Source organism: Mobula birostris, chromosome 20, assembly GCF_030028105.1.
Source record: "Mobula birostris isolate sMobBir1 chromosome 20, sMobBir1.hap1, whole genome shotgun sequence".
NCBI lineage: Eukaryota > Metazoa > Chordata > Chondrichthyes > Myliobatiformes > Myliobatidae > Mobula > Mobula birostris.
In genome coordinates, this window is record NC_092389.1 from 66,779,929 (window position 1) to 66,807,248 (window position 27,320).

Genomic DNA, 27,320 nt, shown 5'->3' on the forward strand with positions numbered 1-27,320 from the left:
CCGGGGTGAAACATGAAAATCTTTGTTGATTGTTTATATTTGTTTAATTCAATCTGTTCTTGATTCTAGCTGTATGTCTTAAGGATCAGCTTCATCTTCAAATTTATTCTGTTTGGACGTGATACGAGCACTGACATTATGATTGTGTTGTGGTGCAGTAAGGTCGTCTCCTGTTTCGGCTTTACTGGTTGAAATGGGACAATTGCCCTCACAATGACAGAGGGTGAAGTTGATGTTAACATATTGGATTAACTTGAGATGTAAGGAAATATCATCATGTTAAAGGTGTGCTAGAGGACTGTTGGGAACATCACAAGAAGAATGTTTTTAGTTTTGGGTGGTTGGGTTCTTATCAAGCTGGGAATATGTGTATATTGGATGATACAACATGTCCCACTGTAGCTTTCTCTGTAGCACCACCTTGTTTTTTCCAATGACTTCAGTTGATGATCGGTAACACAATAGGATTATGTTCTTTCTGAGAGTCTGCTGGTTCATCGGTATATTAATGAAAGTTATTATCATACAGTAACCATCTTACAGATGGATGAAATGATAATTTAACTGGGAATATTGGTGTGGCTGTTTTCTTTCTTTGTGTCTGAATTGCAGGTAATGATAAAGAAATAACTTGCCAGCCACTAATCAGTAAACGAAGCATAATTCATTGCCATCCTTTCAGGCTTACAGTAGGTGGAGCAAATTGGTCCTTGCAAATTTGTAATTTATTCGGAATCCTTTTTGGTTTTGATAAGACTTAAAACAGGTCATTCTAGCAGTAGGTCAGATTTGCTGTTAGAAACTCATCAAACAGTATTTCATATACAAAGTTTGGTTCATATGTCTGCACATTATGGATCCTGAACATCGCACTGTTGAGGGAAATGATCAGGCTGACTTCTTAGCAAAAAAAAAAACCTGTTAAAAGTTCAACTGTGGATATAGACCTTCCACTCAGCACATCAGAAGCTAAGGGCTAAGAATTAGTGGCTTATGGCAAGACTTGTAGGATAATGGACATAAGGACAGACACCTTTACAGAATACATAAACCTGTTGGGTTTACAGAAGAAGGCCTTAAAACAAGAAGGGAAGGAATTATATTGACACAACTTAGAATTTCCCACACTATGCTTAATTATACCTTGTATCTAATTGGAAAACTTCATTCTGTGTCATGTACATTTTGACATTATGAAACTGCTAAACACACACTATTTCAGTGTGAAGCATATAAGACTGAAAAATGAATTCCAGTCTCAGTACAATCTTTGGGGGAGTAGATAATTTTCAGATAAAAACTTTATTAAGTTGTGGGAGTGACTTTAAGTTAATTCACAGTAATTAGAGTGAAAAGGCATGTAATAATGCTAATGTCACAATTGTAATGATGGATTTCAATATGCAAGAGGATTGAGAAAATCAGATTGGTTTTGGATCACAAGAGAGGAAATTTGTTGAATGCCTACGAGACGGCTTTTTAGAGCAGCTTGTGCTTGGGCCTACTTGGGGAAAGGTCATCCTTCATTGGGTGTTGTACGATAACCCTGACCTTATTCAGGAGCTTAAAGTAAAGGAACCCGTCAGAGGCAGTGATCATCATATATTTGAATTCATACCGCAATTTCATAGGGAGAAACCGAAGTCAAATGTATCAGATTCACAATGGAATAAATGAAATTACAGAGGCATGAGAGAGGAGCTTGCCCAGGTAAATTGGAGGAGGATACGGGTGGGATGACGGTGAGCAGAGGTGGCTGAGTATCTGGGAATAGTTTGCAAGGTGCAGGATAGACATGTCCCACAGAGGAAGTTCTTTCTTTCTTTCTTTCTTTTTAAATCTTTTTTAATAATTTTCCAAAATTATAAACAAAATAACAATATAGATACAGAGATTGGAATAATCTTATTGCTGATAAGCACTGCAAAAAAAGATTTCAAATAATACAGGTATAATGGACTTCCAAACTCTTAATATAATTAACTATGGAGAAGAAAGAAATAAAAAAATACAAAAAAACCCAAAAAAAAAGACCCCCCCGAAAAAAAGCAAATGGAACTAAACAAGTCCTAGATCAATATCTTAAATCGAACATGTTCAGTAATGTCGTCAACTCCGCTCCTCTATTCTTATATTTTAAATTAATAAGAAGGATTCGGAAAGGTCAAATTACATCATATGAAAATGTTGAATAAATGATTCCCAAGTCTCTTCAAATTTAACCGAAGGATCAAAAATGTCACTTCTGATTTTTTTCTAAATTTAAACATGCTGTAGTTTGGGAAAACCATTGAAATGTGGTAGGAGGATTGGTCTCCTTCCAGTTCAATAAAATGGATCTTCCGGCCATTAAAGTAACAAATGCGATCATCCGACAGGCTGAAGAGGATAAAAGTCTATGTTCTATCATTGGCAAACCAAAAATTGCCGTAATAGGATGAGGTTGTAAATCAAAACGCAAAACTGTTGAAATAATATCAAAGATATCTTTCCAGAAATTTTCCAGAAGAGGACATGACTAAAACATATGAGTTAAGGAAGCTACCTCAGAGTGACATCTGTCACAAATAGGGTTTACATGGAAATAGAAATGGACTAATTTATCTTCAGACTTATTGGCCCTGTGCACTACTTTAAATTGTATTAGCATAAGTTTGGCACATAGATGAAGTTTTTAAATGGCGGGGGTAGGCACCCGTGGCTGACAAGGGACGTTCAGGACTGCGTAAAACCTGAGGAAATGGCATTTCAGGTAGCAAAAGTGAGTTGGGATGCTGGATTATTGGATTCTTTGAAAATCCAACAAAAGGCAACTAAAAAGCGACAAGAATGTTAAAGATGAAATATGAGGCAAACTAGCCAATAATGTAAAGCTGGACACTCAGAGTTTTTCCCCCAGTTAAATAAGGAGTGAAAGGGAGACGAGAGTTGATATTGGACCACTAGAAAATAATACTGGTGAGGTCGTAATGGGGGACAAAGAAATGGCAGATGAACTTAATGAATACTCTGCAACAATTTTCACTGTGGAAGACACAACAGGATTGAGTGACTTTGCTATTACAAAGGAAAAAGAGCTGGACAAACTCAAAAATCTTAAGGTGGATGAGTCATCTGGACCAGATGGACTGCATCCCAGAGTCCTGAGGGATGTTGAAGAGATAATGGATATATTGGTCACGACCTTTCAAGAATCACTGGATTCTGGCATGGTCCTGTAGGACTGGAAAATAGAACATTGCACACTTTAGGAAGGGAGAAATGCAAAAGAGATGAAATTATGGGCCAGTTAGCCTGACCTCAGTGGTAGAGAAAGTATTGAAGTCTTTTATCGAAGTTGGGTTTTCAAGGTGTTGGGAGAATAACGATGAAATAAGTCAATGTCAGCATGATTTCTGTGAAAGAATACAGTGCCTGACAAACCTTTAGAGGTCTTTGAGGAAGTGAAAGGGAGGGTGGACAAATGAGAGGCAGTGGATATCATTTACCTGGATTTACAGAAGGCCTTTGATAAGTTGCAGGGGGCTTAGGAGTTCTCCTGCAAGAGTCCCAGAAGGTTATTTCACATTTTCAGTCTGTGGTAACGAAGTGAAATGCAATGCTGGCTTTTCTTTGAAGGGGAATAGAATATTTAAGCAAAGAGATAATGCCGAGCCTTTATAAGACACAAGTTAGGCCGTACTTGGAGTTTACTCAATATTTTGGGTCCCTTATCTCAGGAAGGAAGGGGGAGTCTCATTGAAACCTACTGAGTGTTGAAAGGACCAGACAGGGTGGATGTGGAGAGGTTGTTTCATGTGATGGGGATATCCAGACTAGAGGACACAGTCTCAACATTGAGGGGAGATATTTTGAACAGAGGTCAGAAGGAATATTTTTAGCCAGAGAGTAGCGACCCTGTGGAATACTCTATCACAGACTGCGGTGGAGGCCAAGTCTGTGGATATATTTAAGCCGGAGGTTGATCATTTCCTGATTGATCAGGCCATCAAAGGACATGGTGAGAAGGCAAGGTTATGGGGTTGAGTGGGATCCAGGATCAGCCCTCATGGAATAGCGGAGAGGAGTCGATAGGCTAAACGGCCTAATTCTGCTCCTGTGTGTTATGGCCTTAGCGAGATTCACCCGGACCCCCCCTCTCCCAGTCGGCACCGCCCCACTTGTCCGATTTAACCGGTCTCCGTGCGGGTGGACTTTAGGACCCGGGGGAGCTCAGGACCCGCCACCCGCGGCTGCTGCTGAATCCGCGGTGTTTCTGTTCCGTTGTCGGATGTGGTGAACGAGTTAAAATTAACGGATCTATAATTCTCATCTCGTGTTTATTTCACTCTCCGCACATTTATATTTACAGGGACTTTACTCCTGACGCCTGTCCCGGGACCCGATCCGTTTGCAGACCCGGAGCGGAACCGGAGCAGATTCTCAGCCACTGGTTTCCATCCCCGGGCCAGAAGAAAGGATAAAGTTTCCCTGTGAATTTATTCCCAGTGAAGGTGTGGAGATGGGACTTGGTCTCCGCGTTGTAAAATGAAACTGTCCCGGACTCGTAACTGAGATAAACTCCAACCCTCCCGGGGATGGGACCGGCAGGGAGACGGGACTCAGGGGAGGGGAACTCGTCATCGAACATGTCACAATCCCGATGTAACTCGTCAACAAACCGCCCAATGACCCAGAATCCGGTCTGCGGACTCAGTCTGACCCCTCCCTCCCTCTCCACAGACTCTGCGGCGACTCCCAGACACCAGACCCAATTCCCCGTCACCTCCACCTCCCAGTAATGTCCCCCCGATGTGAATCCCTCTGATCCCAGCACACAAGCCCAGAATGTGAATCTCTTCCCGGTGTCAGGGAGATCCCTCCGGGTCCCGGTGAATCTCACACTCTTCCGATCCTCAGACACCTCGAGCCACAGATGCGCCGTTTCCACATCCAGGGTGACAGAGACTGGGGGGAGAAGCAGAGAATTAGAGAGTCCCCGAGGCTCGGGCAGCGCGGCCCCGGGCATCGGTGGAAAGGCCGCAGGGTCTCTGCCGCAGTCGGTTGGCCGACACGAACCTTTCCCGTGGTTTGACCCGACGAAAGCGGATGGACAATTAATGTCTCCCCAAGGGTTTTCCGCTGGACGGAGAGCAGAGATTTCCCGATCAAATGGACACAAAATGCTGGAGGAACCGAGCGGGTCAGGCAGGAGGTGTGGAGAGAGATGGACAGTCTACGTTTCAGGTCAACATCTTCCCTCAAGAACAGAAATAAATAGGGGAGACAGACAGCAGTTTAGTTTTTTTTTAGTTTAGGTTTTTTTTTACTCTTTATGCAATATCTTTTTCATGGCTAGTTACTAAGAGATTGGGAGGCTAAACGACATTTGTTACTTGGAATCTGTGCTTCTACATGCTAACCGTCATTAATGTATTCCCAGTCACTTTGTATCATTATTATTGTTATGTTTATTAATTTTGAAATTTAATAAAAAGATTGAAAAAGAAAGACAGCAGAAACGAGTGCGGGAAAGGGGTGGATTAAGATGGGAAGTGGGTGGGTGAATGGATTTAAACAGGAGGTCACAAAGTTTCTTCGGCCCAACTTGTTTGTGCCGATCAACTTGCTTTAATGAACTAGTCCCATTTGACCGTTACCCCTTTCACCTTTCTTATCCACGTACCCGGCAAGATGTATTTGAAAACATTGTCACTGTACCAATCTCTGCAGTTGATCAAGGGACTTTTGTGAACTTAGAGAATCCTATTCGCTGTCCAATATACCATGAATTTTAGTGTCACCTACAACCCTACTAACTATGGCACCTACACTATCATACAAATCATTAATATGAATGACAAAGACTCCACGCCCTCCCCACCCCCGCCCGGCCCCAGCACCGACCTCTGCAGGTCACAGGCCTCCAGTCCTCTGTGCTTAAGAGACACTTGGACAGACACTTCAATAGGCAAGGCACAGAAGGAGACTGACCTAATGCTGGCTAGTGGGATGAATGTAGATGGGTAAATAGGTCAGCACAGAGGTGATGGGTCGAAGGGCGCATTTCTATGCTGTACGGCGATGGCTCTGTGAACTGAATGGATAAGAACGCCCAAACCCCCCTCTCCCTACGGGTGCTGAGAATTCCAAACAGACAGTGACCCCTGACCCTTGACTCCTCAGACAGGGGAAACATCCTCCCTGTATCCTGCCTGTTGACCCCAAAAGAATTTTTTGTTTCCCTGAGATCTCCTCTCTTTCTTCTGAACAGGGAACAGAGAACATAGAACAGTACAGCACAGGAACAGGCCCTTCATTCAATGTTAACATTGATTTGTGAGTGTGAAGTGTAGAGTGGGGGAGTGTGAAGGTTCGAGACAGTAAAGGAGTTGATAATGGCAACCAGCAGGGGAGGGATAAACGTCAGATTGAACCAGAGCCAGGTGGGGGAGGGGTGGAAAACCTGTGGGTCAACTGCGTGTGTAGACGTAACGAGAAGCTGGAGGGGGACAAAGATGGAGATGAGGATCCCTTTGTCCCCTTTCCCACAACCCCATCACCTCCACCCCCTCATTTGGACGGCGGATGAATTTCCAGGGACCCTGAAGCAGCGCAGGTTCTGATGAAGGGTTTCAGTCTGAACTGTCGACTGTTTACTCTTTTCCATAGATGCTTCCTGACCTGCTGAGTTCCTCCAGCATTTTGTGTGTGTTGCTGCTCTCTAAATATACTCAATTAATTGTCTTCACAGCTGTCTGTAGTAGATTCACTGTCCTGTGGATAAAGGAATTCCTCCTCATCTCTGTTCTAAATGGACATTCTCTCGTCAGAGGCTGTGCCTTCTGTTCTTGACCCACCCATTACGGGAAACATCCTCCCAACATAACTCTCTCCAGACAGGTTTAGAGAGATCAGGCCGAGACCCTTCATCAGGACCTGTGTTGCTTGGATTACCAGCCTCTGCAGATTTTCTTGTGTTTGATTTTTAAAGCAGAAGTTGATAGGTAAACTTCTTGATTAGTCAGGGCGTCAAAATTTATGTGGAGGAAGCGGGAGAATAGGGTTGAGACAGATAATAAATCAGCCATTCTTCAAAACTCCTGTGAGTGCAGGCCCAGAACCATCAAACACTCCTCACATGTTAACTCTTTCATTCCTCGAAACATTTTTTGTGAACCTCCTGGATCCTTTCTAAAGCCAGTACATCTTTTCTGATATAAGGGACCCAAAACTGCTGACAATACTCCAAGTGTGGTATTGTCTGCATTTCCGGTTCCCCGAATATGGGGAGGATGTCATTACACTGGACAGGAAGCTTCAGGAGGATGTTACCAGCGCTGGGGCGGGGGGGGGGGGGGGTTAAAAGTAGAGAATGGTTAAGCTTGGGCTATTTAGCTGTAGGGTAGGATGTTGATTGTTGACCCCTTATCGAGGTAAATACATTCACAACGGGCTGAGATAAAGTGAGTCTTTTTTCTGAGAAATGGGAGTACAGAACCGGAGGGCTCAGATTGAAAGTGAGAGGGGAAATTTTTATGAGGGATCTATGGGGTCACATTCTCACAGAGAGGGAGGTGGGCAGGTGGAATTTGCTGTCAGATGCTGTAGAAACAGGTAAAATTAAAATATTTTAAGATGAACTTACACAGGTACATAGATAGGAAGTGATTAGAGGGATACGGGACAAACACACACAAACGCAACATGCTCAGGAAGACACCTTAGTCTTGCAGATGGATGAAGTGGGCCGTGGGTTCAATATCCGTCAAACCCTCCCAGATCATCCTCCTGAGCAATCTCACCCTGGAGTCTGTCTGTGAACTGCTGATGTGACATCACGTCAGAGGGCAGCTCAGTGCACAGAACAGACTGGCTGGGTAAGGACGGCAGATCTAATTCCTAAATAGGAATTTGTGCTAGTTTCTTCAGCCGTGTGTCACACTCTGATAGTGTGTGTGTGTGTGTGTGTGTGTGTGTGTGTGTTGATTACGGTAAATATCAGTGTGGTATGTGTACTCGGTGAAGAAGAGTGAGCACATTGAAGTATTTGGGTGTCACAGTGTGTCATCACATTTCTGGTGTGTGCTCACAAAGTGTGATATGTGTGTGAGATGTTTAAATAAATAAATCACTGTGTCTGAGGAGATTAGTTCCCAGGTAACTGAGGGAAATAACAATGTAGTACTGACTACAATCTGCCTGTCCTTCCTGTGTATGTGTATGGAGGTGTTTTTTCCGGGCCGGTTATGCTGTGTGTGCTTCTCCCGAGCTGAAATCTTGACTGATGTCGATGCTGGGTGGTGTGCCTGGGCTCATTGTCACAATGCTAACCATTATATCTGATAACCATAACACCGTAAGAGAGCGGAGCAGATTTAGGCCATTAGGCACATCGAGTTTGCTCCACCATTAAATCATGCGTGATCTTTTTTTCTCCTCCTCAGCCCCACTCTCTGGCCTTTTCCCCGTAACCTTTGACGCTGTGTTCAATCTAGAACCTATCAAGCTCGGCCTTAAAGACACCCAACCGCAGCCTTCACAGCTGCCTGTGGTAACAAGTTCCACACATTCACCACCCTCTGGCTCAAGAAATTTCTCCGCATCTCACTTTTAAATCGACGCCTCTCTTTCGCGAAGCTGTGCCCTGTTGTCCTAGACTCGCCCACCATGGGAAACATCCTTTCCACATCTACTCTGTCTGGGCCTTTCAACATTCGAAAGGTTTCAATGCGATCTGCCCTCATCTTTCAAAATTCGAGGAGTACAGAGCTATGAAATGTCCTCACATGATAACCCTTTCATTCCTGGAATCATCCTTATGAAATGAACCTTCTGCATCGCCAGCACATCTTTTCTTAACTGAGGAGCCCGAAACTGTTCACCATACTCAAGGTGAGGCCTCACCAGTGCCTTTTAAAGCCTCAGCATCACATCCCTCCTCTTGTATTCTCGACCTCTTGAATTGAATACCAACATTGCATTTCCCTTCCTCACAACTGACTCTACCTGCAAGTTAACCTTCAGGGTGCTCTGCAGAAGGACTCCCAGGTCCATTTCCATCTCAGCTTTTTGGATTTTCTCCCCATTTAAAAAAAAAATAATCCGCACATTATTCCTACGACCAAAGTGCATGACCATGAATCTTCCAACATTGTATATCATTTGCCAATTTCTTTCCCATTATCCTCATCCAAGTACTTGTACAACCTACCTGTTTCCTCAACACTACTGGCCCCTCCACCAATCTTTGTCTCACCTGCAAACTTGGCAACAAAGCCATCTATTCCATCAGCTAAATCATTGATATACAGCATAAAAGGAAGTGGTCCCATCCCCGACCCCTGCGGAACACCAGTAGTAACTGGCAGCCAACCCGAAAAGGATCCTTTTACTTTCATTTGCTGTTTCCTACCAATCAGCCAATGTTCTGACCCTGCCAGTAACTGTTCTGTAATACTGTGGGCTCTTTACTTAGTAAGCAGCCTCATTGGCACCTTGTCAAAGGCCTTCTGAGATTCCAAATTTATAACATCCACTACATTCCCTTTATCTAACCTACTTATAATCTCCTCAAAGAATTCCAACAGGTTTGTCAGGCAAGATATCCCCGAAAGGAAGCCATGCTAACTTGTCAAGTCTTGTCCCCTGTCATCAAGCATTCCATAACCTCATACTTAAAAACTGACACTAACATCTTCCCAACCACTGAGGCCAGGCTAATTGGTCTATAATTTCCTTTCTGCTGCCTTCCTCCTTACTTAAAGAGTTGAGTGACATTTGCAATTATCCAGTCCTCTGGCACAATGCCAAGGTCCAGTGATTTTTGAAAGATCATTTCAAATGCTTCCACAATGTCTACCGTTACCTCTTTCAGAACACCAGGGTGCAGTTCATCTGCTCTGCGTGACTTGTGTACCTTTAGGTCTTTCAGTTTTTTGAGCACCTTCTCCCTTGTAACAGTAACTGAACTCACATCTCTTCCCTCGCACTCTTCAGCACCTGGCACAGTGCCAGTGTCTTCCACAGTGAAGACTGATGCAAAATTCTCATTTAGTCTGACTGCCATCTCTTTATCCCCCATTATTACATATCAGGCCTCATTTTCTAGTGGTCCTATATCCACTCTCATCTCTATTTATTTTTTTTTAACAATACTTGAAAAACAATTTCATTTTGTTTGCCGGCTTGTATTACAAAGACAGGTGTATAAAAAGGATCATTGGAGATGCGAGGCACATCAACCACAAACACTACCAGTTGCTACAATCCGGGAAACGGTATCACAGCATAAAAGCCAGGATCAACAGGCTCCGGGGACAGCTTCTTCCACCAGGCCATCAGACTGCTTAACTCGTGCTGAGACAACTCTATTTCTATGTTATATTGACCAGCATGTTGTACATATTATTTATAATTTACTGTAAATTGCACAATGCTCATTTAGATAGAGATGTAACATAATTTTTTTACTCCTTATGTATATGAAGGATGTAAGATATGAAGTCAATTCAATTTAATTTCATATTCCTTTTTTCCCCTCCAAATCATTCTTTTAGTTGCTCTCTGTAAGTATTTAAAAGCGTCCCAATCCTCTGTCTTCCTGCTATTTTTTGTCTTTTGCTTTTAAGTTAGCTTGTCTTCCCTTGTCACCCACAGTTGTACTATTTTTCCATTTGAGTATTTATTTATATTTGGAATACATCTATCCTTCAGCTTCCTCATTTTCCCAGAAACTCACACCATTTCTCCTCTGCTGTCATCCCTGCCAGCATTTTCTTCCAACTTACTTTGGCCAGCTCCTCTTTCAGACCACTGTAATTTCCTTTACTCTACTGAAATATTACGACGTCAGAATTTACTTTCGCCTTATCAAATTTCAAGTTGAACTCAGTCATGTTGTGAGCACAGTCTCCTAAGGGTCCTTTTACCTAATCACCTCCGGTTCAATACATAACACCCAATCGAGTAGAACTGTTCCCCGAGTAGTCTCAATGACAAACTGCTCTATAAAACCATCACATAGAATTCAACAAATTCACTCTCTTGAGATCCATTACCCACCAGATTACCTGATTTCCCCAAATGACTTGCATGTTGAAATCTCCCATGACTATCATAACATTGTCCTTTTCTGTTTCCATTTGTAATCTATGGCTCACTTTCCAGCTACTGTCGGGATGCCTGTATGTGACTGCCATCAGTGTCATTTATATATTTGCAGTTCCTTAACTCTACCCACAAGAATTCAACATCTTCCAATCCTACGTCACATCTTTCTAATGATTTACCAACAGAGCCACGCCACCCACTCTGCCTACCTTCCTATACAAATGATACAATTTGTAACCTTGGACATTCAGCGCCCAACTACAACCATCCTTTAGCCACAATTCAGTGATGGCCACAACATCATACCTGACAATCTCAAATACTGCAACAAGATCATGCACTTATTTCGTATACGCCACGAATTAAGATTTAACACTTTGTGTACTGTATCTGCTACAGGAAGGGTTCCGGCCCGAAACATCGACTGATCATTTCCACGGATGCTGCCCGACCTGCTGAGTTCCTCCAGCGTGTTGTGAGCGTTGCTTTGACCCCAGGATCTGCAGATTATTTTGTGTTTGCTGTATCTGCTACCCTTTTTGATTCTGCATCCCTAATGCACTGATACTTACCCTGCTGGCTGCAATTTTGTCCTCTCATCTGTCCGCCTTTTGCTCCCCCAGAGATCCGAAGACACACTACAACAAAAATTGAAAAAGGTAAACAGAACTCGGATCCGCGGCACTCACTACATCATCATGTGCCAGTTTCCAACCGGCTAAAATCGAGGAAATGCTTTGTTACAGTGGAGCAACTACCGCACGGAACATCCCCGCAAGCATACAGGACTGACCTCTGGCAACAAAGAGAAGCCAGAACCCCACCAAACAGTACAGTGAAAGACCCCACAGAAACTTTGCCAGACGGGGCACTGCTTGACAGACGGAAGTGGTGCACTCTCAACAGAGCGAGAGCGGGAGTTTGTAGGACGGGAGACAATATGGTGAAGTGGGGTTTAAAGACCAGCGAATCCTGTGAGTGTGGCGAAAGGGTGCAAAATATTGAACACTTTCTGCGCAACTGCCCACTCTCACCTGATTTAGCTGACACTGACCTGCTCGACATCAACCAAACAACACTAGAGTGGCTGGTTGTCTGGTGTGACAAGCTATGATGATCTGTCCGCCCTATCTGACAGTCTGACTACACGCTATCTTTGCATTTTTACCATCAGTCCCATCCCTTCACTCCAGTTCCCAACCCCACCCCCACAAAATTAGTTTAAAGCCTCCCCAACAGCTCTATCACACCTCTCTGTGAGAATATTGTTCTTCCTCGGGTCCAGGTGCAACCCATCCATTTTGAGCAGGTCATTTCTCCACGGGACGAGATCCCAATGATCCAAAAACCTGAAGCCCTGCCCCCTGCACCATCTTCTCAGCCATCTTTAATCTGCCAAATTATCCTGTGTCTACCCTCACCAGCACGTGGCACAGGCAGCAATCCAGAAATTGCAACCCTGGAGGTACTGCTCTGAGCTTTCTACCAAGCTCTCCAAGTTCTATTTTCAGGATCTCTTTGCTTTTAATGCAATGTCAATGTCATTGGTCCCGAAATATACCAACATATCTGGCTCTTTTCCTTCCCTCTCTAAAATGCCGCAGACACGATCCCAGCGTTCCTAACCCTGGTACCGTGGAGGCAACACACCGTTCGGGGGTCCCGTTCACGTCCATAGATTCTCCTGTCTGCTCCCCTGATGATTGAGTCCCCTATCACTACAGCTGCCCTCTTCTCCCTCTAACAACAGTGAGAGTTCTGATCCAGAAGGGGGAAGATCTGTGTCAGTCAGAGTCTGCACTCACAGCGCACGAAGGACTTGTGTATTTTTCTTACAATCCCGGTCACCACACTGATACCCATTTTTATTCCCTACAATATCATAAGATCAATATTAATTTCCCAGCTCCTGTGGTAGGATTCAATCTCATGTCTTGGCGTGTTAGTGCAGTGGCCTGGGATCAGGACACAGTGGTTCATCTGCCAGTCCCGTGTATTGGTTGTATTGTGACCCTGTGTTGGTGTGTTCAGGGGTCTGACATCTCCAGCTGAACATGTGACAGTGATGCCTCCCAGTCGGTGAGGCTGATGTGGAATAAACTTCAGTTCCCCTTCAGCCCATTATTACAGCAATCTTTGCTTCAAATTGGAGCTAAATTGAGTCTCATGAACAAGGAGAAATCAATCTTTGTAAGTATTACCTCGATTAATGGCATCAAGTGTTTCTCTCAGCACTGTGTTCAGCAAATAGAGGTGATCGAATTTTTCAACCGGTAGGGCCTCATCTGTTATTGTCAATTCCTGGATATCATCGTTAACTCTGTAAACATTAAACTGTGGGTTATAAACTGAAATTTTGAACTATTTTACAAATCTATACAGGATTTCAGTAAAGAGCATGTCCTACCTCCTGTTCTGACAAGCTTCCTCCTGAAATAAATAAAAACACAAATCTGTTTAGTCTTACCGTCCACATCCTGAATTTCAACCAAATCATTACAAGGTGTTGAAAATTCCCACACACTCAGTCACTCTCACACACGGACAATACAGAAGCATGGGGTAAATTACAGGGAAGGGTTCTGAAAGTTAGATCATTACTGAGAGGATGAAACCTACAGGAAAGACAGGACAGGTTGTGCATTTTTATCTGGATTCGACGTCAGGGTGATAAGTTGGAGGAATTTACGGTCAGTGATGGATTTGATTGTGTGAAGTTGGACAAAGTGCCTCTATTTATGCGGAGATGAAATTCTAGTTGGAATTTAATAAATCCCGTAAGAAATTTAGTGAAGAAGATGTGGAGCTCATTGCCACAGGAGTGTTTGAAGCAGAACAGTAGAGAATGAATGTAATGGGGAAACTGGATAAACACACTAGAGACCATGAAGTTCGGGCACTGTTGCTCTGTGTGGTGAGTAGGTGGGAGGGGGATTGTGAAGTAGGGAAATTGATAGGAGAAGATGGACCAAATGGACTGTTTATGATGGAGAATGGGATATAATCCCATGTGAAACTTATTCGAAAAAGTAAAGAAACAGTGAAAGTTTCCGTAACCTGATGGAAACCGGATATTGCGGATAAGTCTGATGTGTGGGTTACATTCTTTGCTCTCAGTGATTGACAGAGAGACCCTCACACCCACCGCACCAGCCACACTCACAGCCTGTGACTGCAACTGAGTGTTAACGGGAGTTTTAGAGGATATTTAGTTTGGTAATTAAGGACACAATCAGCAGTTCTGTGTTATGATCAGAGTAAAGCATTTCAGAGAAGATTGCATTCTGTCCTGGGATGTACAGAAGTTGTATAAATCCAATTCTGGAACAACAACCCTGAATAGATGCATCAATTGTCTGGTGATAATAGTTTACTGTCATTTGTAAATGCTGTGTGTAGGAGCAACGTATCTGTTTTCTGTCTGCAATGTATTCTGTGTTACGTGTTTATTATGGTAACTAGTTACGTGAGTGGGGGTGTGGTTAAAGGGAAGGGAATAAGATATGTATTTGTGCTTTGCTCTGGGCAGTTTTGAGCTGCGGACGGATGGATGTCATATCATTTGTTGACCACTTCATTGCTGCTTAATTATGATTAATTACGCTTAAGTTTATTTGCTGCAAGATTGTACCTTGCTGATAAGGGATCGAATCAATACCTTCGATATTTTGGAACATGATTGTTGGAGCGATTGCAGGGCACATCATACAAGTATAACGCAGAAACACAGAAAATATACAACACAATACAGGCCCTTTGGCCCACAAACCTGTGCCAAACATGTCCCTACCTTAGAAGTACCTAGGCTTACCCATAGCCCTCTATTTTTCTAAGCTCCATGTATCTATTCAGCAGTCTCTTAAATGGCCCTATCGTTTCCGCCTCCACCACCGCCGGCAGCCCATTCCACACACTCACCACTCTCTGCGTAAAAAAACTTGCCCCTGACATCTCCTCTGTACCTACTTCCGCGCACCTTAAACCTGTGCCCTCTTGTTTTAGCAATTTCAGCATGCGAAAAAGCCTCTGACTATCCACACGATCAATGCCTCTCATCATCTTATACACCTCTATCAGGTCACCTCTCATCCTCCGTCTCTCCAAGGAGAAAAGGCCGAGTTCACTCAACCTGTGTTCGTAACGCATGCTCCCCAATCCAGGCAACATCCTTGTAAATATCCTCAATCTGTGCGAAGTCGCCAGCAGCAGCAATTGACTTGTTAGAATTGGCCGCTGTGCTGTGTTTATTTCAAATATACCACTGTTCATTTAGTGTCCTTTGACAGGAAAAAAATGAAATATAATTCCTCACCTTGAGAAATATCATACTGTCTTTTTGATCCATCTGTTCCTTTAACTTTGTCATTTCCTCCTGAATTAACCTTATATTCTCTTGAATCTCTCGAAGATTTTTCTCCATGGGATTTAGAATTCTTGCCTCTTCCTTCCTGAGATCCCTGAGTACGCTCTCCTCTTTCTCAGTGATAATCTGGTGCAGTTCAGCGAACTGGGATGTGATGTGGGTCTGAACGCTGTGTGACTGTTCCTGTTGAATGAAAGATGAAGATAAATTTACCGTATTGCTGTGTTGTGTTTCCTTATGACATTAAGGTGACCATTCGGTCCATTAAAGTCCATGCTAGTTCTCAAACATTCCGGTCAACCTCATTCTCTGAAACATATTCTCCCTCATTGACCCATTAACTCCCACATGATTCACATACACACTCCCCCACCTTCACGGGGTTAATTGTAATTAACCATTTTTCCAGCGTGTTCTTGGGATGTGTCTGAAACTGTCGCGGTCACAGGGAGAACATACAAACTCCACACAGGCAGCACCAGGGGTCAGGATCGAACCCAGGTCACTGGAGCTGCGATACTCTGCTGTTCTGCATTAAAGGGTGCAAAACTTTACAGTAATATCAGAAATTCCGCTCAGGAAACCTCACCCGAACTCCGGAAATCTTCTCTTTCTGTTGCTGCTCCTTTTCCAGGAAGTCTGATTTCTTTTTTGTGAGAGAGTCTAAGGAAGATTTTAGCTGATTCTGGAAGTCCGAGAGCGAAGGAAATTGAAAAAAAAAACAACAACAACAGAAGAAACAAGTAATCAAACCCGATTATCGCACAAAATACCGGAGGAACTAGTGAATCAGGCATCATCTATTCAGGGGAAATAAACTGTCGACGTTTCGGGATGAGACCCTTCATTCAGACTGGGAAGGAATGGGGCAGAAGCCAGAATAAAAAAGGTCGGGATGAGAACCAGCTGACAGGTGACGGGGGAGACAACGTGAGGGGGAACGTGGGGGAGGGTGATGAAGGAGAAAACGGAGGGGGGGGATTTGGGTCTGTTTGGGGCCCTGAATGGTGACGAGGGAGGAGGTGTAGGAGTCAGGGGTAGCACTTGTCCCGCTTCCAGATATCTGGGTCAGGAGGGAGATCGGTGGGGAGGAGAGAGTGGAAAAGGGAATTATGTGGACAGCGATCCCTATAGGGAGCCGAGAGTTGTCGTGGAGGGTGGGAGTGGGCTTTTGGAGGGAAAGATGTGCTCCGTGGTAGAATCCCATTGTAAATGGCGAAAGGTGGGGGAATGATATGTTGTTTATGGAGGCTTGTGTCGTGGACAATGGACGGTGTGGTGAGTTTCAAACTGGGGTTAGTTTTACCTTGTAGATTTTAACAGCTTCTTTAATCGTCATGAAGCGGTGCTCTCTGTGTTCCTGCGCATCTCTGCAGATCAGACAGATCAGTGTCTTGTCCGTTTCACAAAACAGCTTCAGTTCTTCTTCATGTTCCTCGCAGTGAAGTTTACTTTCCTTCCCTTTCAGATTCAGGTTTAGATTTCGAGCTTTTTCAGCCAGCTTTGCCAAGGCCCGATTGACCCTGAGGGTGAGGTCAGCAAACACCTCTCTACATTCCGGGCAGGAGTTTCTCTCCTCCCTTTCCCAACACCGTGTGATACAAGGGCGACAGAAGTTGTGCCCACACTCCAGGATAACCGGATGGGTGAAGAAATCCAGGCAGATGGAACAAATTACCTCCTCGGTCCAACTCTCGGCCGGTGCTTTCGAAGCCATGTTAACTCGCGGCACTCCCTGATTTAGAATGCTTTCACTTTTGGGGAGCTGCTGATCCCCTGCAGTACCACGATTGTCCACTACACGCGCTGCAGTCCCAGGGAATTAAAATTACGTCGCTGTCGGTGGGAAGGAATTGTGGTATCTATATCAGGGAGGGATCGGAAACAGATTAAACAGTTCGGAACAGAAATGAAAACTCGGCCATGGACTGCCCAAGCCCGGCTGCAAAAGGAGGATGGTCGTGCATGGGTCTAGGAACCCCATCCCGTAAAAACCCAGTGAGACAGAAACGTCAACTGAATCTCCACAGGCCTCATCCCCGGGATCGGAAGGACCTTCCCCTGGAAGACGATTGAAGTCGTGTGGTGAAAGGAGAAGCCACAGGGCCGATCAACCCCCCGGCCCTGTACAGGGGACTCTGGCGAGGTGCTGTTGGCGGCCTGTGCCCCAGTAGGCGTGATGGGCTAATGAAGAAGCAGAACAGAAATGAAGCCGGAGAGAAGAGCCTGGTTCAGTCTGAGGCGGGACTGAAAGGGACAAGCTCTGAAAAGAGAGACACAAGAGACTGCAGATACTGGAATGTCGAGTAGTAACATGATGCTGGAAGAGCTGGGCAGGTCAGGCAGCATCTGTGTAGAGAAATATTCCATTGAATTTCCGGGTCGAACTCCTTCATCAGGACTGTCTCAACCCGAAATGTCGATTGTCCATTTCCCTCCACAGTTGCTGCCTGACCGGTTGAGTTCGCCCAACAGAACATTTTGACTTTTCTCGAGGTCTAGAGAGAATCAGAGTGGGGTGTAAAACCGGGGTTTAGTAAATATTGAAAGCAGCTATTAAATTCGTCCATGCCATGTAATTGGGGATGTGGAGAGAATATTGCTCCGTGAGGAGACAGATGCAGTGGTGATGACCGACTCCTGGCTGCGGGAGTAAACACAGGACTGGACATTCTAGTTCACAGGGCGGAAACATTTTTTTTTGTGAAATCCTGAAGAAGCTTTCGGACTTTACCCATGTCTGTCCCAGCTCCAATAGAAGATCAGTTTTCATAACTCTATACACGGCCCAGAAGTTTATCAAAGCAAACTTTATTCACCATGAAATATTCACAAAGATAAACCGTGCAATGCCTTTACCCGAAGATCAGTGAGCCTCTGTCACACAGCTGCTGTGGCACAGGCCCTTCCATCTTTCTCCACATATCTTCGCCAGCTCACAGTCCGCAAAGAGGTGAGTGACCGTCTCGTCTCCACTGCAGTAATCTCGGGGCAGCGCGCTGTGGGAGTGATCTCCGGGCATGCAGCAAGCATCCGACTGGGAGCGCCCCTCTCGCCGCCATTTTGGAAGGATTTGGCACGATGATGAAACAATTTCATCGCCCTCCTGATGAAACTACGCAAGGTACTGGATTCGGCCCAGGATATCACGGGTGGAGCCCTCCCAATCACCGAACATATCGACATGAAACGCTGTCCTAGCAAAGCAGCATCCGTCATCAAAGATGCTCACCACCCAGGCCAGGCTCTTTTCTCGCTGATGCAGCCAGGTAGAAGGTACCAGAGCCTCAGGAGTCGCACCAAAAGTTACTACCCTCGACGATCAAGTTATTGAATAACAGAGGACAACTGCAATCACTTGCTGTCCATTGAGATGCCCCCACAACCAATGATCGCTCTGGACCGGTAGCAAAATGAGTGAAATCAGAGCTGGTTTGACTGAGACAGATCGCGTTCGGCCTGGCTCTGAATAAGAGGAAGAAGAGTCACACACAATCTTATAGGATAATGACAGAGTTGGGGCAAGAACGATGTTTCCTCTGGCTGGCGTGTGCAACCAGTGTTCACAGAACTTCACAGACTTAAAATCCGAGCTCACCTCTGACGGACTGAGATGAGGAGAAATGTCCCCATCCAGAGTGCAGTGAATCTTTGAACTTGTTTCCACAAGGTTTCTAAATTGATTAGACATATTTGGGGGCTCAGCGGTGATGGGAATGTTGCACGAAAGTGGCGCTGAGGTCAAAGGTTCTCAGTGAAAGGCAGAACAGACGCAAAGGGCCGAATAGCCACACATGCTCGTATTTCTTATTTATTAAAACATGAATGTTTTTTCCGCCTTGTTCCCCCTTGGCCTTCAGCCTGTCGGATTGCACAGGGGAGCGGACAGAGCTCCACAGATCCATCAGCAGCCCCTGCGGTTATTTCATGTCTCGTTACTCATTGCTATTTCTCCATATTTGCATTTGCAAAGTTTGTTGTCTTCTGTACTTTGATTGATTTTTCCCTGATCCAGTTATAGTTACCATTATATAGATTTTCTGAATATGTCCGTAGGTAAATTAATTTCAGAGTGGCAGGTTGTGACTTATCTGTACCCTGATAATAAAATTTACTATGCGCTTTGAGTTTCGGGGAACTGGACGGGAGCTGCCCCGCAGCGGCTGCCGATGGATCTCCGGTGCTCTCAGCGCTCCGCTGTGCAATCCGACTGGCTGAAGGCCAAAGGAGGACGAGACACAAACGTAAACTCGGACATCAGAAAATAAAAAAAAAAAGAAACAGGAGCAGGCCATTCGGCCCCTTGCGCCTGTTCTGCCCTTCACTTAGAACATGCCTGATCTTTGACCTCTGCGCCACTTCCTTGCAACGTTCGCAGCATCGCAGGGCCCCTGAATTTGCTCTTTCAATTTAGAAATCTTGTGGAGCAAATTCCAAAGGTTCGCTCTAGTCTGGGCGAAGAAATTTCTCCTCATCTCAGACCTGCTAAACTGACCTCAGATTTTGTGACCCCTGGTTCCTCACCCCAGTCAGGGGAAACATCATTCCTGCCTCTATCCTATGAATAATCTGTGAGACTCTGTCTGTCTCAGTCAGACCACCTTTTATTTCTCTAATTTTGAGACAGGCCCGGTCAGTGTAATCTCTCTGAGGACAATACCTCAGCCCCCAAATCAATCTGGGAAAGCTTCTCTTCATTCCCTTCAACCCACAGGCTGACTCTGGGAGGGAGACCAGACCTGTGCACAGTGTTCCATGTACGCTCTCACCAGGACCCCAAATATCTTCAGAGGAAATCTTTATTCTGTTTGAGATCTTCAATATCGATCAACAGTGAACGGATACAACACACCCTCAGACATGAATTTAAAGGGCAGGTGTTATAACAGTTTGAGCTTCATACCGGGGGCCACGGAGCAAGCAGGGAGTCACAAAGGGAGGAATGTGGGAGTGTTGTGTGTCTGAGCCCAGCTAAGTGTGTTTGTGTATCAGAATCAGGTTTCATATCACCGGCATATGTGGTGAAATTTGTTGTTTTGTGACAGTAGTACATTGTAATACATCGTAGTAAAAACTATAAATAACAATAAGTATGTATAAAATTAAATTTAAAAGGTAGTGCACAACAAGATGGAAAATGCTGAGGAAATGTTCATGGGTGCATTGTCCATTCAGAAATCTGATGGCGGAGGGAAGAAACTGTTCCTGAAACGTTGAGTATGTCTCCAGGGTCCTGCACATCCTCCTTGATGTTATCAATGAGAAGACGGCCTGTCCTGGGTGATGGGGGTCCTTAATGATGGATGCTACCTTTTTGTGGCATCATCTTTTGACTGTGTCCTGGATGCTGTGGAGTCCAGTGTCCATGAAGGAGCTGGCTGAGTTTACAACTTTCTGCTGCATTTTCCGACCCTGTGCAGTGGCCTCTCCACACCAGGCAGTGATGCAACCAGTTAGAATGCTCTCCACAGTACATCTGTAGAAATTTGCAAGTGTCTTTAGTGACAGACGGATTCCCCTCAATCTCCGAATGAAATATAGCTGATGGTGTGCCTTCATTGTAACTGCATCAATATGTTGGGCCCAGGATAGTTCCTCAGAGATGTTGACAGGCAGGAAATGGAAACTGCTCACCCTTTTCACTTCTGATCCCACGATGAGGACTGGTGTGTGTTCCCTCGACTTCCCCTTCCTGAATCCACAGTCAATTCCCTTCTCTTAATGATGTTGAGAGCAAGGTTGTTGCTGTGACACCACTCAACTTGCTGATCGATCTCACTCCTGTCCTCCTCCCCGTCACCATCTGAAATTCCACCAACAATAGTTCTGTCATCGGCAAGTTTATAGATGAGCCTGGCCACACAGACGTGGGTGTAGAGAGAGTAGAGCAGTGGGCTGAGCACGCATCGTTGAGGTGCGTCAGTGTTGATTGTCAGCAAGGAGGAGATGTTATTTCTGATCCACACAGACTGTGGTCTCCTGGTGAGGATCCAGTTGCAGAAGGATGTACAGAGGCCCACACACTCTCTGGAGCTTGTTGCTTGCAATGGAGGGTCTGACTGTGTTGACCGCTGAGCTGCAATGAGCACCTTGACTGTGAATTGCTTTTATCCTGGTGATCTAAGGCCAATGGGAGAGCCACTGAGATTACATCTGTTGTTGAAAAATTGTGGCAATTGGCAAATTGCAGTGGGTCCATGAACAGGCAGGAGATGATTCTAGCCATGACCAACCCCTCAAAACACTTCATCACAGTAGTGAGCGTCACTGGGCGATAGTCGTTGAGGCAGGTCACCCTGGTCTTTTTGGCACTGGTATGATCGTCCCCGTTCTGAAATGTGTGCGTGTGTGTGTGCGCGCGTGCGCGTGCGCGCGCTCTCTTGAGCAGAGAGAAAGAGTATTCGAGGCTTTCCAGTTCAATTCAGGAATGTTTCCAGTAACTGGGGTGCCTCGAACGAGGGGTCACAGTTTGGGCCGACTATTCAGATCAGAACAAAATAATTTACCCAGCAGAGTGAGCTCACAACCCGCAGTTGTGTTTGAGAGAGATATTTACAAATTAAATGCACAATTTAAAATGTGTAAAGTAAATTTATTATTAAAGTATACGCATGTCACCATGTGTAATCCTGAGATTTGATTATTTTGTTAATTCAGTAAATTCAAGAACGATGATAAGATAAATGAAAGATCGCACCCAACAGGACAAACAAAACAACTATGTGCAAAAGACAACAAAATTCTAATGCAAAAGAAGAAAAAACTAAGAAATAAATATCAAGAACATGAGATGAAGCTTTGTTGATTGTGTCCATTGCGTGTGGGAACAGTTCAGTGATGGGGCAAGTTAATCTGAGTAAAATTATCCCCTCTTGTTGAGGACCCTGTTGGTTGAGGAGTAATAACTGCTCCTGAACCTGGTGTTGAGGCTCCTGAGGCTCAGGCAGCTTCTTCCTGATAGCAGCATTGAGAAGAGATCATGGCCCGGGTGGTGGGGGTCCTTGATGATGGATGCTGCTTTCCTGCCACAGGACTCCATCGAGATGTGCTCAGTTGTGAGGAGAGTTTTACCCGTGAAGTACCGGCCGTATCCACTATTTCTAGCAGGAGTTTCCTGTCAAGGGCTTTGCTGTTTCCATACCAGGCCATGATGCAACCACTGAACATGCTCCCCACCGCATATCTGTCGAAGTTTGTCAAGGTTTGAGATGTCATTCTGAATCCACACAAGCTTCTCAGCAAGGTCAGACAGATCCTGCTTTCTTGTAATTGCACTTATGTCCCGGACTTGGGACAGATCCTCTGAAATGGTAACATTGTGGAATTTAAAGTTGCTGAACATCTCCACCTTTGAGCCCCAATGAGGATTGCCTCATGGACCTCCTGTTTCCTCCTCCAAAGTCCAGAATCAGTTCATTGCTCTTGCTGACATTGAATGAGGGGATGCTTTTGGACCGTAAGTCCATGAGATATAGAAGCAGAATTAGGCTGTTGGCCCATCGGAACTGCTCTGCCACTTCATCATGGTAAATCCATTTTTCCTCCCGGCCCCATTTTCCTTCTTTCTCCCTGTATCCTTTCATGTCCGGACCAATCTAACGTCTATCAGCCTCTGCTGCAACATAAGGAAAAGCAGCATCCGTCATCAAGGCAAGGTGAGGTGAGTCACCTCCCACTCTATACCCATCTATTCCTCTCCCTCCCTCCTTCACCCACTCTCTTGTCTACAAATCTCCCTTTCAATCCCTACCCTTCTCTTCTCTCTCTCTCCTTCTCCTCTCGACCTTTTCTCCCCTCTCTCGTCAGTCTGTCTACTCTCTCCTCTCTCCACTCACTCCCCCTCTCAACTTTCTCAACTCTCTCCCCTCACTCTCCTCTCTCCTTTCTCAACTCTCTCCTCTCTCCTGTCTCTGCTTTCTCTCTCTCTCATACTCCACCCCATTTCACACCATCTCCCCACACTCCCCCCCACTCCCCCCACTCCCCACCCTCCCTCCCAGCTCCCTATTTCCCCCTTTCCTCCCCACTATATCCCACTCTCCTAATCTCACTACCTCTCTCCCCCTCTCTCTCCTTCTGTTGTCTCCTCTCTCCCTTCTCTCCACTCCCCTCTTTCCCCACTCGCCCCTCTCCCCCTCAACTTTCTCACCTCTCACCTCTCCCTCCTCTTTTCCTCTCCTTTCTCACTCTCTCATCCTGCCCTCTTCCACACTCTCACGCCACACAGCCCCCACTATCTCGCTGAACTCTTTGCTTCCCTCTTCCCTCCCCACTATACCTCACTCTCCTACTCTTAAACCCTCTCTCCACCTCTCTACCCCCTTTCTGCCCCCACCCCCCTCCTCTTACACCCCAGAGGGTTAAGCAGATGGTTGTATGTGGAACTGAGTTGTCCGCTCGCTGTACTTACAATAAACAAGCATATCAGTTAAAATAATGTGAAATATGCGGTCTTAAAGTCTTCATTCCTTGGATCGATAAGGCCTTGTACATGCAGAGGTGAGCTATGACTTAATGTGACGAAGTATTTTCTGGAGATGAGCCATATGTTTCCACTGGCAAAGCAAAACATGTCTGATAATGTTTTGAAGAATAAAAGGGCCTATATCAATGTAAAATCATCTCTATCCACATCTAATAAGGAAAGGGTTAATTTTAGTTTTGCAATTGACTCGTACGCTTACTCAGGAAATGAAGTAGCAGCTGTTTAAAAATAGTTTCAGTGTTGGATTTCTGCCTTCGGATCGGAAATGCGATTGTTCGTAATGACTGTCAGAGTCTCCAGGGCAGTCATCGGAAACCAGAGTCTCTGACCAGCACAAAGGGGGTGAGACTTGTGACTGTATCAATGATTCTGGGCTCTGTTCAGACTTGTTTAGCAGATCGTTTGTATTACTTCATCCTTCATCAAATCTTTCACTCGTTGTTTTAGACTTGGGATTGTGTTTTTCATTATATATTGTACTTTTCACTAACAAACTATCCTGCAGCATCCTCGGAAAGTTCCTACTCCCCACTGATTGAATCCTCTCATCCTGCTGATCTCAGTCCTGAAGAGGGGTCTCGGTCCAACAAGTCCACTCTTTATTATTTTCCATAGATGTTGCCTGACCTGCTGAGTTCCTCCAGCAGTTTGTGTGTGTTGTTCTCCGTTACACCTCCTCCTCTCTGCCCCTTCCTTTTCCCATTTCCTGCACCTCTCTCCCTTCCTCCATTCTTACCCATCTCTCCCAGTGCACTCACTCCCTCTCTCAGCCCGACAGTTCATTGCAATCTCTCTTTATCCCCCTTAATCTCTGTCTGTCCGTCTCTCTCTCTCTCTCTCTTTCTCACACACACACACAAACCTCTCTCCCCTCTGTTACTCCCGCAATCAGTCCCACACTCTCCTCCGCCCAGCCCCTTCCATCTCTCCCACCTCCACTCTAGTCCACTCCTTCTTTTCTCTGTCTCTCTCCTTCCCTCCCTCTCTATCCCACCCCTCTTCCTGTTTTCCTGCTCTCCTCTCGTTTGAAATTGTTCTCTTCTCTGCCTCCCCACCCTCTATCGCTGCTCACTTTCTTCCCCTTCCCTCCTCCTTCCCTAGGTGCCTTTCTTCACCCTCTCTCACTGCACCCTTTCGCTCTTCGTCCGCCTCGCTCATCCACTCTCACCCTCTTCAACCTACTTATCTGCACTCTCCCGTTCCTCCCCCTGTATTCTACCCTTTGTATCTTAACATCTCTCTCCTTTACTCCCTTTCTGTCCTCAACATTGTCTCGGTGTTCACCTGGTGGTGAATCTCCCCTGGTCCCTCAATACCAGCTCCGTAGCAAAGAACGCCCAGCAGCGTCTTTACTTTATACAAAGGCTGAGAAAAGTCCATCTCCCACCCCCCATCCTCACCACATTCTACAGAGGTTGTATTGAGAGCATCCCGAGCAGCTGCATCACGGCCTGGTTCGGAAATTGCATCGTCTTGGATCGCAAGACCCGGGTGAGGTCAGCTGAGAAGATCATCGGGGTCTCTCTTCCCGCCATTACAGACATTTACACCACATGCTGCATCCGTAAAGCAAACAGCATCATGAAGGACCCCATGAACCCTCATACAAACTCTTCTCCCTCCTGCCATGGGCAAAAGGCACCAAACATTCGGGCTCTCACGACCAGACTATGTAACAGTTTCTTCCCCCAAGCCATCAGACTCCTCAGTACCCAGAGCCTGGACTGACACCAACCTACTGCCCTCTACTGTGCCTATTGTCTTGTTGATTATTTATTGCAATGCCTGCACTGGTCTGTGTACTATATGCAGTCCTGGGTAGGTCTGTAGTCTAGTGTAGTTTATGTGTTTTTACGTACTTCAGTGTAGATTTGGTATTGTTTCTTGTGGCACCATGGTCCTGAAAAACGTTGTCTCGTTTTCACTGTTGCTCTGTACCGGCGGTTATGGTCGAAATGACAACAAAAAGTGACTGACTTGACATCGGTCTTTCGGACACGGAGAAAGGAGAAAAGAGTTGGACCGGGGGTAGACGGAGATCGAGAGGGGAGAAAAGAGTTGGACCGAGGGCAGACGGAGACGGAGAGAGGAGGAAAGAGTTGGACAGAGGGTAGACGGAGATGCAGAGAGGAGAAAGGAATTGGACCGAGGGTAGCCGGAGATGGAGAGAGGAGAAAAGAGTTGGACCGAGGGTAGACGGAGATGGAGACGGAGGAGAAAAGAGTTGGACCGAGGGCAGACGGAGATGGAGAGAGGAGAAAAGAGTTGGACCGAGGGTAGACGGAGATGCAGAGAGGAGAAAAGGGTGGGATCGAGCGTAGACGGAGATGGAGAGAGGAGCAAAGAGTTGGACCGAGGGTAGACGGAGATGGAGAGTAGGAAAGAGTTGGACCGAGGGTAGACGGAGATGGAGAGAGGAGAAAAGAGTTGGACCGAGGGTAGACGGAGATGGACAGGGGGAAAGAGTTTGACCGAGAGTAGACGGAGATGGAGAACATGAAAGAGCTGGACAGAGGTTAGACGGAGATGGAGAGGGGGAAAGATTTGGACCGAGGGTAGACAGAGATGGAGAGAGGAGAAAAGAGTTGGACTGATGGTAGACGGAGATGGAGAGGGAGGAGAAAAGAGTTGGACCGAGGGTAGACGGAGATGGAGAGGGGGAAAAGAGTTGGACCGAGGGTACACGGAGATGCAGAGAGGAGTAAAGAGTTGGACCGAGGGTAGACGGAGATGGAGAGAGGAGAAAAGAGTTGGACCGAGGGTAGACGGAGATGGAGAGAGGAAAAAAGAGTTGGACCGAGGGTAGACGGAGATGGGGAGAGGAGAAAAGAGTTGGACCGAGGGTAGCCGGAGATGGAGAGAGGAGAAAAGTGTTGGACCGAGGGTAGACGGAGATGGAGAGGGAGAAAAGAGTTGGACCGAGGGCAGATGGAGATGGAGAGAGGAGAAAAGAGTTGGACCGAGGGCAGACGGAGATGGAGAGAGGGAAAGAGTTGGACCGAGGGTAGACGGAGATGGAGAGGGAGAAAAGATTTGGACCGAGGGTAGACGGAGATGGAGAGGGAGAAAATATTTGGACCGAGGGTAGACAGAGATGGAGAGAGGAGAAAAGAGTTGGACCGAGATTAGACGGAGATGGAGAGAGGAGAAAAGAGTCGGACCGAGGGTAGAGGGAGATGGAGAGAGGAGAAAAGAGTTGGGTCGAGGGTAGACGGAGATGGAGAGAGGAGAAAAGAGTTGGACCGAGGGTAGACGGAGACGGAGAGAGGAGAAAAGAGTTGGACCGAGGGTAGACGGAGATGGACAGGGGGAAAAAGTTTGACCGAGGGTGGACTGAGATGGAGAGGGTGAAAGAGTTGGACCGAGGGTAGACGGAGATGG

The 27,320-nt window shown here is 45.8% G+C and overlaps 1 protein-coding gene across 1 annotated transcript; it reads right to left on the reverse strand.

The window, feature by feature from the left end:
• Positions 1 to 1,885: 1,885 nt before the first annotated feature.
• On the reverse strand, positions 1,886 to 17,491 carry LOC140185249 (zinc-binding protein A33-like). The gene is made up of 7 exons (XM_072238636.1): positions 16,761 to 17,491; positions 16,044 to 16,139; positions 15,404 to 15,637; positions 13,499 to 13,521; positions 13,293 to 13,411; positions 11,664 to 11,729; positions 1,886 to 4,947 (listed from the first exon to the last, which is right to left on the reverse strand). Exons 1-7 carry the CDS (start codon positions 17,169 to 17,171, stop codon positions 4,346 to 4,348), a joined length of 1,551 nt encoding a protein of 516 aa, XP_072094737.1. The 5' UTR covers positions 17,172 to 17,491; the 3' UTR covers positions 1,886 to 4,345.
• Positions 17,492 to 27,320: the final 9,829 nt, after the last annotated feature.

Excerpts from the sequence above, each read along its gene's own strand:
- LOC140185249 (XM_072238636.1), bottom strand. The coding sequence starts at position 17,171 with ATGGCTTCGAAAGCACCGGCCGAGAGTTGGACCGAGGAGGTAATTTGT. Across the intron at positions 11,730-13,292 it reads ACTTGATGCCATTAATCGAG|TGTGTCTTCGGATCTCTGGG; the intron begins GTAATACTTACA and ends TTTTTGTTGTAG. Across the intron at positions 4,948-11,663 it reads ACAAAATTGCAGCCAGCAGG|TCTCTGTCACCCTGGATGTG; the intron begins GTAAGTATCAGT and ends TTCTCCCCCCAG.